The following is a 12,969-nucleotide window of genomic DNA, read 5'->3' on the forward strand; positions in this document are numbered from 1 at the left end:
TAGGGAGTTGGGATATGGAGGTAAACATCTATCACAGCCCATGATACATGAAATTCTGCATCTGAATTGGAAAAGAAGAATTTTGAAAGCTTTATGTTTTGGGGAGGGAGTTGCAAACCCTTGCAGTGCTACAGAAAATTATCCAGTAGGCTACCATGTTTCATACCTCACCTTTTTACTGCAGGGCAACTACACACAGTGACCTTGTTCTCCGGGCTGTGAAGCTGGGAATTCCCTACAGAGTGGTCCACAATGCTTCCATATTGAATGCTGTTGGCTGCTCCGGTCTACAGGTATATGTCTTGAGCACATGGCATTCTGTTCTTAAGAAAACCACAGCTTTGTCTTTTTTTTTTAATCAGGGAGGTTGTAGAAAGCAGGTGATAACAGGCCATTGATCTATAAGAAATAGCTATGAAAGTTGTGCACTTTTTGGTCTTGTGTTTCAGAATCAGTTGTGGTCCCTTCCTCCCTCCCTCCCTCCCTTTTTTCTTTTTTCCTTTTTCTCAAAGTACTATAAGATAAGATATTGTAACTGAACTTCTAAACAGTAAAAGCTTCCTTTTTTTCTAATGGGCAAGATAAGAATGGACAGTGCTTTTCCCATAGACCTTGGGAATAAAACTCATAATCTAAGACCAGGGATATACCACTCTTTGTAGGTATTGCTGGCTTGACCCTTCAGTAGCACGCAGAGGCCACATTCTTCAAATGAATCTATTTATTTGCATAATTCATATACAACCCCATCCCAAGACTTTGGTTGGTTTAAAGTATACCCTAAAAACATAATTTAAAATTATAATTTAAAACATTCCTTCCAAATAGCATCATACATCACCACTTCTGTTCAAAAGCCCACCTAAATAAATGGATTTAGCTTATTTAGTTAAATTTATTTAGTAATGAGTAGAGCCAATATAAATTTTAAATTTTCTTTGATTTACTTTATATTCACACTCAGTTAATATTTCCTGTTAATGTCACATTAAAAATTAGAATTTGATAATTTGTGGAGGTCTCTGGGGGGTACACACCAAAGGGGGCTTATGTTGTATACCTCCAATTTAGATGATATTTTCTATGGTGACGTGGCAGAAAATGTAAGTTGAGAGCTGGAAATTTCTCTTGTGCAAATCTTGACTTAAATACGAAACTTTCTTGAGTTTAAGATGTTATTAGCCTCAGCTGTACATTTGTAATATAGGAATAATTAGCATTACAGGACTGTTTTCTTAAAATACTGACCCTGAAACAGTCAGAAATTTCAGATATACTCTCCATCCTAGTTAATACCATATTGTCACAGCCATGCCCCCTGAAAATGGAAGGTGATTATGATGTTGAATTTTACAATGACAGTCCCAATTTTGATGGGGATCTACAACATTTTAAGATAGATTTGTAGCAACCTGACCATAATTTAGAGTGGTATTGACCTAGAGAAGAAACAGTGGGTGAAGCATTATGAATGCAAAATATAATATGTAACTGTTATGGTATTGTGTACTGTCAAAATTTTGCCATTTGGTGGATTGTGAATTGGGCAAACTTGATAAGGATTTAGGATCAGTATATTTTTCCCTCTTGTTTGATTTGTATTTTATGTACCTCTTTCCTATGGTATACTGTACTACCACCACCTCCTTTTGCACTGGATTAAACAGATTCATTCCTGTGACTGGATAGCTGTCATAGAGAGATGGTATACTTCAGATCCAAAACTGAAAGAATGCTTCAGGCGAGTATGGAGGCACATAGCTGCGTCCTTAGCACCTCTTTAAAGAAACTCCATCTCTTCATGTTAAGGGCTTGCCAGTAGCAGACTCACACCCATTCTGAGGCACTCTGTTGAGCCCTGTCAAGGCTAGTCAGTTTATGCTAGTCACCCCAGATCTGATAGAAACCAAGTACCCAAATCTGATGCCTTCTGGATATTTTCCCATAACCATATAGTCAATCTGATTATGGCACTGAGTTGCAGAAGGCTGATGTAGCTATCAGAATCTAGGTAATGATGAAACAAAGGCTGGAGCCCTAAAGAGAGAGAATTATGCTGAGTGAAATAGTTGCACTGCTTCAGTGCTGGAGATAATTCTTAGAATTACTCTGGTGTAGCACTTTTAGGGCTTTTCTTAAAATAGGATATCTAGAACAATAGCATCCAGCTTGTGGTCTAGTATCCTTGGTAATATAAAAAGGAAATCCAGATGTTCCCTTATGCAGCTGCGAAATAACATGAAGATTAAGGGCCAAAATCTTAGGAGATTGCCAAATATCCCAAGATTTTGGCATTCTCCCCCAGAATTTCATGTTATACCGAAATTTCACAAATTCTGTCAATCTTCGCAAGATTAAAATATACAAGTTCTTGTTTTAATTTACCAGTGTTTATGTACTTTGCAAGTATAGATATGTATTGCAAAGGTAGTATCAACATTTTCCCTACTGTTGTTTTTTCACTGAAATTGTTAATTGCATTGTTGTTTATTTTATTTACCTTGTAATGGTAAAATAATACTGCAAAGTGGGTTACATTTTTATAAATAAATATCTCATTTACTTGGCAAGAGGTTAAGGATAAATGGGGGGAAAAATCTTTGATCTTTGCCTATTTCATAATTCATTATTGGAATTGTCAAAGTGGCAAAGGTTTGTAATTAAAACAGCTTTTAAAATGGATTAAAAGAAATCAGTCAGAAAGATCTTAGTTCTAATGGCAAACCCAAGATGCCTGTTGCTTTTATAAATCTATTATAGATTTTATAAATTTTATAAATTTATTAAATAGAAAATAAAAATTAAAAGAACTCCCATCATTCTAGACCCTCGGCCATTTTGGCTGGGGATTAAGGGAGTGGGAGTCCACTGAAACCTGGAGAACCATGTTCCTCACCCTATCTTATATCCACTTCCCAAAATAAGAGCTCGTGTTTGTATGTGTATGTATTCAAGACTGGTCTTGATGCAGAGGCTCATACTCCAATACTGAAAAACAGGAAACACCTTTACTTTTTTTTAAAAAAAAAAAAAAGCTTACATAGGGTGCGCTGAACCCTATGGTGTAATTCTGCCTTGGAGAGCAGCAGATGTGTGATATCTAAGCAAATGACATTTTGAGTTCTAATTTATTTCTTATAAACACCTTTACAACAGTTGTGCCAGCATGACCTGTGTTGGGGGAAGCCAGTTTTAAGCCAGTTGCACAAGAGCTGTAGGAGAAAATTATGGTTTGTGTTTCATGAACACTTGAGAGTGGCAGCTATTACGCAGAAGCAAAAAGTGTCTTATATACTGACAAGTGTGCTGTAGTATATATTTTCATGTTCGACGGTTATAGTCCTTTCAAACGAGATGGAGTGATCAGATTTTAATCTCATGAATTTATTTTGTTATCTCTGCGAAATAATTTGAAGAAAGTGTGGTAGAGCCTAGGTCAATGAGTTTAGCTTTCACCTAACAAAAGAGAGCCACGTATGTAATTCCGTCATACATGTACCACTTGTGGATTAAAGGAACAAGCATAAAATTAAAGTTCTGCATATTATGCAGAACTGAGATGGTGGCTTGCAAGTAATTCTCATTTGCTGACTATTCATTCACTTAAATGTATCAAGAAAAGTTTGGTGTAGTTCTTTCTGTGTGAGTTCATGTTTGTTTATTTTTCTGGGAGATCTCATTCAAAACTACAACTCTCCACTTTGGATGTAATGCAGGCCTCATCAACATTTTCACATAACCACCCACCTATTTGATTTAGGTATTTAAAGGCTCCCAGTGACCTGGTTGGGTGGGGATGATGGGTTTTCTAATCCAAATTCTGGCACCTACCTTGGCTGTGCCAGTATCTTATAATAATTCAGTGGAGTGGGAATGGTTCAGAGACAGATACAATTGGAAGCATCTGATCCCTAGCCTGACAATTATTTGTGTGTTTGTCCCGAAGCATTTAGAAACTGAATCAGATTGTTGAAAAGTTTTGTTCACTTATGGAATGAGATAAAAGACTTGTTTTTTGCCCCTAATCAGGGGTTTGGTTAGGTTAGGTTAGGTTAGGTTAGTTTGTAATGATCTAGGATGTTTCCCAGCATGCTGGCTGGGAAATTCTGGGAGCTGACATCCACACATCTTAAAGTTACCAAGGTTGAGAAACACTGTTTTAGACACTTACTGAAAATGGGAATCATAAATGCTTAGGATGACCTGGAGAAATGCATTGACTGTTCTTACAGCTGTGAATGCAGCAATCATGCTGGGAAAGGATGCTGCAAAAATAGACATTTGGTTTTGAAAAGATTACTTCATGATTTCTGTCAAGTTATTGCATTATGACATGTGAATACACATCCTTTTTTTTAATCTCTTTTTTTTTTCAATTTCAGTGCAGAATTGAGAAGGGCATATTTATTTCTGAAAATTTTTCTTATAGCTGTTATGAAGGGATATTTGGGCTTAAACCATCATGGTTAGGAGACCACAACAGAGGTTAATTTCTACAGTTGCCACAGGTAGAGGGTAGAACAGATGTTACATAAATATGTGGCTGATCCTAACAATGGCAGCCCTATATTGGGGTTTTCTTTCTCCTCTATGAAATGTTTATCTGCATTAACTGCTGGTTGCAATGGGGGAACATGCTGGCTGGGGAATTCTGGAAGCTGAAATTCACACATGTGAAAGTTGCCAAGTTTGAAAAACACTGTTCTATATCAACCAGTGCTCAGGGCTCTCTCAGTTGTTGGAATGCTCCTTCCCCCTTGAGATTACTGTCTCATCACAACAACCTTCCAGTTGACTCACACGACATAGTAGCAGGCATGAAACTGCCTTCCGCTGACCTGGACCTGGGTCCTCTTTCCTCTTTCAACACATTATTACCACCTTTGTTCAATCCCCCACCCGTCCAGCTTGAAGACATCAAAGTTGTTTGAAGACAGCAAAGTTGCAGGAATGTATAATTGTATCATTGATAGTATATTAGGATTGTTTCATCATAGTGCATGCATCTTTTATTCCACTTGTATCCTATTCTTCATTTCAGTCAGGGGTGGGCAATTTTTTTGGCTGGGGCGTGCACCTAAATTCCAAGGAGTCTTTTGAGGGTGAAGCAAAAAAAAAAAAAAAGAGTCTCTTGAGGGCACTGTCACAAATGAGCTGTCATGGGGATGTGGCCAGTGGCAAAAAGCCCATTTACCAGATGGAAAGATGGCAATGTTGCTCCCTACCACCTGCTGCACTTTCAAGTGAAACACTTGCTTCAGCCACCTAACATCTTTATTTTCTATGATTGTCTCTGTGTTGGGTTCAGGGGCATTTTTGTGAAGATAGGTGAAGTTAATAGCGGGCATTTTGCAATATACCAGCTTTCCAGTTATCTCCTTTTTGTAAAAAAGGAAAAGAAACATAGCTAAAAAAATAAATTTCATATGAGGGAGACAGCTTGGCCAAGAGAGGTTGCTGTAGGTGAGGATGAGCGCTATACTGCTGAAAGACTTAAAGGTGATGTGCAAGAGATTGTGCTAGTTAAGGCTGAAAGTGATTTTTGAAGAGGGGTTCAGTAAAGACAGGTTAAATGGTTAATACTATATGTGCTTTATTTGATATGCTGAGCTTGGGGATACAGCTAGAAGTAACAGTAGCAATGTGTGGGCTTGATTTACCATTTGCTGTTGACTCATCAGTGCCATTTTTCGTTGAGTGGTAAGATATACAGTGGTACCTCGGTTCACGAACTTAATTCGTCCCACGATTCTGGTCACGAACCGAATCAAATTTCCCCATAAGGTTCAATGTAAATAAGGTTAATACGTTCTGACCCCTACGAACGTGGTCACCAACCGAATTGGTCACCAACCGAATCAAGTTTTCCCATAAGGTTCAATGTAAATAAGGTTAATCCATTCTGAACCATATGTATTTTTTTTGTTTAACCACAAAAATATGAAACAAAGTACAGTACAGTACAGTATGAAGAGAGAGAACACTAACCTTGCTTGAGGCGACACTAATAAGCTTCACAGCAAGTGTCTGTCTGCGACTGCGATCTCACCTAGAGGAAGCCACAACCACATGTCAGAGCAGGGAAGATGGCCGCGGGTCGTGTTCGTCACCCGAAGCGGAGTTCGCGAACAGAAGCAAAATTTTGCGAACGCTGCTGTTCGCAAACCGAATTGTTCGTGAACAGAAGCATTCGTGAACCGAGGTATTACTGTAATTAAAATAGAGGAGTGATATTTTGGATAGAAAACTCTGAACAAAGAGCAAGCAGGACATTGCCTCACCTGTCTTACATATCATAGGCTTTAAATCACTCCAGCTTTATTGGCAAGATCGAGGCTGAATTCTACCACAATGATATCTAACCATCCCATCCATCATTTCTCAGATGTTATCTGAATATCATTATGCAGCTTGCATTAGTAGAACCATGATGTTTCTCAATGTAATGACACCTGAACCCCTTTCTGAAAATAGAAGCAATTTATGTATTTTAAATTCTCAGTTCGAGTCAAACCTCATAATTAATATGTACTGAAACTTATTCTTTCACTGCTTCAACCTCTGCCACCAAAGCTGCCTGTGCAAAAAGTTCATATACCCTTTCTGAAAAAGACTGTGGGTTTGGCATCTTTCCAGTGGAGGAGTTCTGCATGAGCAGTCACGAAGAACATCTTTATGCGACTTTACTTCTCAGATAGCTTTTGACAGACTCTAAGCGAGATCCTTTTAGTTTCACCTGGCTGCTGGATAAGTAGTTTAGATGTGCCCACCTATGGTAACAGTTGGTAATGAAGGGCAGTTCTTACAGCTGTTGCAGGAAGCATTGGTTTTACAGCATGTTTCTAGAAGCAAATGCATGCAACATGGATATGGAGCACTCAGATGCACACATTTAGGAAACCTAATGGCCAGATACACATGTTTATCTGAAGGTTTGTTCAATGTTTACTGCAATACATGCAATATGTGGAACTCCTCTAAAGCCAAAAGCAAACAACTGAGAACTAAGCTTCTGACATGTTGAATATCAGCTTTTTATGTATGAAGATACTTGTAATCATGCCTGCAAATTTGAGTGACTAAGTACCATCAAGTCGTTGTCGTCTCTTAGGGACCACATAGACCACATTTTCTCCTGATGATGATCTGCAAATTAGTGACATCTTAAAACCGTCTCCTGATAAAAATCAGAGTTCAATTTGGCCTGGAAATTAAGATGACCAATTGCAAAGGAAGATGGATCTCCCATCCTTGGAGTGATAAATTGAAGAGAAAGTCCTGAGCAAATGCAACTTCTCTTACAAGGCTAAGATGCTACCTTTGTAAAAATTATTATCTTTGGCCTGGTTTTAAAGGTCCAAAATCTATATCACTATCAGGAAGCATTTCAGGTCACTAGATGGAGTAGATATTTGCTATTCCAACCGAATGCAGATGTGCAGCATCACTGACCTTATCTGAACAAAGCTATAGCTGGGATCACCATTTTCCACGCATTTGGTTCATTTTTTTTCTCTTTGCCCTTCAGCTATGGACTTTGCAAGCACTGAACTATCTATTCCCATCAAAGAGTTGACTGCAAAGCTCTACATTGTCAAGTTCTGTTTGAAGCGTCTTATGAAGAGTTTTTAACTATTCTGTGAAGTACATTAGGACTAAGTTTATACAGAAAGCATCATGGTTTAGGCACTATTTGAACCCAGCATCTCCTATCTATATAGAAAGTATGGTTCTTTCCTTATAAGAGTCTTAGGCTAGAACTTGAGTAATTTTGCCTCTGAAGAATTGTTTTCATTACATCATCATATGATGTAAGCCCCACAATGTAGACCAGGCTAAGAAACAGACTCCACAGAAGCCTAAATCTACTTTTATTAAGATGAACTATTGTAACAGAATCTTGCAAATCTGATTATGCTTTGCCACATCCCTTTCTTATACTCACCCTGTAAATTAGGGGGGTGCCAATCTGAGATGTTTACACATTCCTTCTTGTTCTGGATTTAAGCCATGTTTAACTGCTTGTTGCTTTGTTAACAGATTGCTCATCTTTCCTTCAAGGTCATCGTCTTTACTTTCTAAATACAATTATTCAGTGGTCATTATTTATTCACATAGGTGATTTCAAGAATGAGAACATGAAATAGAACAGCATATTGAGAGAGAGAGAGAGAGAGAGAGAGAGAGAGAGAGAGAATTTCATATTAATCATATATAGGTAGTCCTTGATTTACGACCACAGTTGGGACCGGACCTTCCATCGCTAAGTCATGCAGTCGTTAAGTGAGTTGCACCCGATTTTATGACCTTCTTGCCTTGTTGATTAAGCAAATCATGTGCTTATTAAGTGAATCTGGCTTCCCCTATTGACTTTGTTTGTTGGAAGCCCCCTGGGAAAGTCACAGATGACAATCACGTTACCCCACAACATGTTCACGTGATGATCTGCAACCATCCTAAATACATGCTGGTTGCCAAGCACCTGGCTTTTGATCACGTGACCATGGGGACACTGCAGTGGTCATAAGTGTGAGGACTGATCGTAAGTCCCTTTTACAGCATCATTGTAACTTCAAACAGTTATTAAACAAATGGTCATAAGTCGAGAACTACCTGTACCCCAATATGTTCAGTGGGACTTCTCTGAAAATATGTCTAGGCTATGGTTAAGTTTGCTTCCCTGTTACTCTCTGTTAGATTAAAAACCCACCAGGGCATCCTGGTATAGGGCCATGGAGTACATCCTCAATTTATCTTGCATGTATTGGCCCTGCAGGTGGAAGGAATACCTGAGCAGAATATCTAGCAAGAACTCAGAAAAGAACTGTTGTACATTCTTTGCTTGTTCATTCTTGCTTATTCACATGGTTTTGTTTTTTGGTGCCTTTAAGTCAGTGTTGACTCCTGGCAACTGCCTGGACTAGTTCCTGCAGCTTTTTTGGCAAGATTTTCGGAAGTGGTTTGCCACTACCTTCTTCCTAGGGCTGAGAGGGAAAGATTGGCCCAAAGTCATCCTGCTGACTTGATGCCTAAGACAGGCCTAGAACACAAAGTCTCCCAGTTTCTAGCCTGGTGCCTTAACTACTACAACAAGCTAGCTCTCTTATTAAAGTGTAGTATTTAAGAATGTACAGTTCTTTTCAGTAATTTCCTTTGGCTCATTTTACTAGACATTGATTGCATTGTAACTGTGTTACATCTGTGAACGTTGCACAGCTCTCCAATTTTCATTTTTATTTTCCTTTGTACTCTAATTCAGTTCCCAAATGTCTGGGTCATGCATTCCAAACACTCTAATTTCTGTCCTTACCAATTGAGCTGGGCATGGAATAGAGTTGCATAACTCACAATGATGAATCAGTTCCCTTTTTAAAAAAGGCATTCAGCTACTTTTACAATGTGGTGGGGGGAGCAAAACTGAATATTTTAAGAGGCATTGAAGAGTTAAAAGTTGCATTTTGACCTTTTCCCCCTATCTTGAGTAACTTTTTTTTTCTCAAGTTCCTGGCAGGGCAATTTTGGTTGTGAAATGCAAAATCTGGATTGCTCATTCTCGTTTGGCTTACCCAAGTGTAGTGTTTAAGATGTTTTGTGTACTATTCCAAGAACCATCAACAGAGCACACTGTTCTAGGAGTGTGAATGAAGCAAGCTGTCGTGTGCAAAATCCAGGCCACTAATTCATCTAGCTCATTACAAGGCAAAGAAAGGGTGTGAAAGTGTTTGGGGATAGAGGGTTGTATATCTTCCAGGCAAAGTAGTTGGGCTACATTCTGGCTGTAGCGGATAAGGCCTCAGACAAAGGAGTTAGGCCTTCAGGCAAAAGTGGCCCTCCCTCTTTTCATCCTCAGTTCATCCATTCATTCTCACTTCCATTCAGTCCTTCTCCCTGTTCCTGCCTCCCTCTGTGCAGTTCCCTTATTTTGCGTTGCCAGGAGGAAAATTAGAAGTGTTGGCAAGAATGCAACACAGAGCACCTGCGGACATCTCTGAGACTGCAGTGCTCAGAGACATATTCAGCAATGCTTCAGGTAGCTTGTGTACTATCTATAGGAGCAGTGCCTTACAAAAGTACAAAATTGTGCTTTTCTCCTAGGCTTCCTGTTCCTTGTTTGCCACACTGGGAACTGTTTAGGAAAGGCCATAGAAAGGAAGCCTACAGGCCACCCTTCTTAGATCAGTGCTGATAGCTGTAACCCAAGATACATGGTGTGGCCTTTCCTAACTCAATTTTGGGGTTGCAGGAATTAAACTGGGATTTACTATATGAGCTTTTGGCCTCAGATTTTTAAAAAATGCTGTTTAATGAAACTGAACAAAGAAAAAAAGAGAGAGAGAGAGCGCAATATATTTAACGGCTGGATAGTATAGTGGTTAGAGTGCTGCACTTTGACGCAGGAGACTGGAGTTTGAATCTCGGCTGGTACTTACCTTATTAGTAGGAGTCCATGGGCAAAGGCCCCCCAATGCTTTACCTGCCTACCTGGGATATGAGAGTGACACGAACTAAGAGAGTGATGCTGGCTTGGACATCGCCCCTATTTGCAAGGTCCATGCCAGATGTTGGGAACCAGGACAATCTGACGATAAGTGTGTTATTGGAACAAACCATACTTGGACGAGATAAGAGAACCTGGAATTGATGGAACGCTACTACAACAGTAGATCTAATGAAAAGGGATATGAAATGTGTGAGGGAACTATGGATGGACAGAAGACCTACATCCACACTAACTGAGAAACAGCTAGTTACCCAATGTGTCGACATAGTGAAGAGGAAGCTGCTCTCACAACTTGAGATAGACCAACTACACATTACGTCCTGGACTCAAGAAGACCTGGAAGAACAACTGGATGTGCAGCCAACACCTGAAGCTGGAACATCACTGCCACCTCCTCCATTGCAGAGCATAGCAGCTGACATGAGGCATAAGATCATGAACAAACTAGCTACAGTCAACCCTTGAGTCCGATTACCAAGGCTCAGTAGAGAAGTACCATCAAATACTATGCTAGAAGTTGCCAATAGAGCTCTCACGACAATCCCTGCTACCACCATAACTCAAACCAGTGAACTGATATACACTACAGCCACTGTAATCCTGGAGATGCTTGGCTACACAATCAAGAAGAACAGCAGTACATACCCCCACCCCCAGGAAAATGAGGTAGGAAGCTAAGATTAAGACAACTCAGAAGTTAGTCAGTTGGTGGAACTACAAAAAGGTGTGGAAATTAAGGATAAGGCTCAGCTACTGAAAAAAATACAAGGGCCTGCTCCATCTGGAGCCCTAGAGACTGCTAAACAAAGGCTCACAGCACTGGCTGCCAGGCTAAGTACACTAGAGAAGCAGAGCGTAAGAAGATAAATGCCCTGTTCTCCAAAGAACCATCCAAGGTGTACTCCTAACTGCAGGCAACAACACAGTAACAGCAGAGCCACCAACAGGAGAAACTGAACAGTACTGGAAGAATATATGGGAGAAAGAGAAGACACATAACACCAATGCAGAGTGGCTGCAAGACCTGAGAGCAGACCACAGCAATCTCCCAGAACAGGAACCAGTCGCCATCATAGTAGCAGACATCCAACAGCTGCTCAAGAACATGAAGGACTGGACAGCATCTGGCCTGGACATGATCCACACCTACTGGCTAAAGAAACTAATAGCAGTCCATGAACCCCTAGTAGCACAGATGATCCAGCTGTAGTAGCAGGATCCCACCCACACTGGCTAACACAAGGAAGTACAGTGCTGATCATGAAAGACCCCCACAAGGGAGCAGCACCATCCAACTATTGGTCAATAACCTATGTCCCCACAACATGGGAAGTCCTATCAGGCATCCTAGCCGCCAAGCTACAAGACCATATGGGCCAGTACATGAGCACAGCTCAGAAGGGCATTGGGAACAACACCAGAGGCTCAAAACACTAGTTGCTCATAGATAGAGCAGTAGCCTAAGACTCAAGGTCTAGACAGACTGATCTGAGCACAGCCTAGATTGACTACAGGAAAGTCTACAACTCAATGCCAGACACATGGATCTGTGAATGCCTGGTGCTATACAAAGTCAACAGGACACTAAGGACCTTCCTCAAGAGCTCAATGGGACTGTGGAAGACAATACCGGAAGTCAACTTAAGACAGTTTGTGCAAGTGGCCATCAAGTACAGCATATACCAAGGTGATGCACTGTCCCCACTGCTGTTCTGCATAGGCTTAAACCCACTCAGCCAGATAATCACAAGGACTGGATACAGATACAAGTTCAAGAGTAGAACTACCATCAGCCACCTCCTTTACATGGATGGCATCAAGCTGTATACTAAGAGTGAATTAGACATTGCTGATCCACCTGACACAGATCTACAACGAGGACATTGGGATATCATTCGGACTGGAGAAGTGTGGCCGGATGGTAGTAAAGAGAGGGTAGGTAGGTAAGACTGAAGGGGTATGTCTGCTATGTGGCCTGCTAGCAGGCCACATGACAGACATACAGACCAGCTACAAGTACCTTGGTATCCCACAGTCACATGGGAACCACAATGAGGAGGCAAGGAAGACAGCAACATCCAAGTACCACCAAAGGATAAGGCAGGTCCTGAAAAGCCAGCTCAATGGGAAGAACAAGATCCATGCCATCAACACGTACACCCTGCCAGTCATCATCAAATACCCTGCCAGTATATTGAGCTGGCCAAAGGAGGACACGGACGCTGCCAATGTGAAGACCTGAAAGCTCCTCACAATGTACAAAGGTTTCCACCCCAAGTCCAACACCCAGAGATTGTACACCAGCCAGAAGGAGGATATGGATATCTGAAAATATTAAACCCTATTTCTAAATCAAATTATTTTCCCAGGTCCTAATAACTTTGGGCATTGCAAAAATGTGGCCCTCAGATAAGTGTCCTTCTTCTTCTTCTCAAGCATGGCTTGTCCAGTAACCACATATTAGATCT

At 40.5% G+C, this 12,969-nt stretch overlaps 1 protein-coding gene across 3 annotated transcripts in view; it reads left to right on the forward strand.

Moving 5' to 3' along the window:
* DPH5 (diphthamide biosynthesis 5) overlaps positions 1–12,969 on the forward strand; it is a 35,501-nt gene that overhangs the window by 7,734 nt on the left and 14,798 nt on the right. For all 3 annotated transcript variants that reach the window (XM_007420245.4, XM_007420247.4, XM_007420246.4), the window contains exon 4: positions 185–293. In XM_007420245.4, the coding sequence (XP_007420307.1) occupies positions 185–293 (109 nt within the window). The remainder of the gene's footprint in view (positions 1–184; positions 294–12,969) is intronic.

This window comes from Python bivittatus, unplaced genomic scaffold (genome assembly GCF_059951505.1).
Source record: "Python bivittatus isolate LINGU-HERP-01145 unplaced genomic scaffold, Pbiv_v1 ctg000700_np1212, whole genome shotgun sequence".
Classification (NCBI taxonomy): Eukaryota; Metazoa; Chordata; class Lepidosauria; order Squamata; family Pythonidae; genus Python; species Python bivittatus.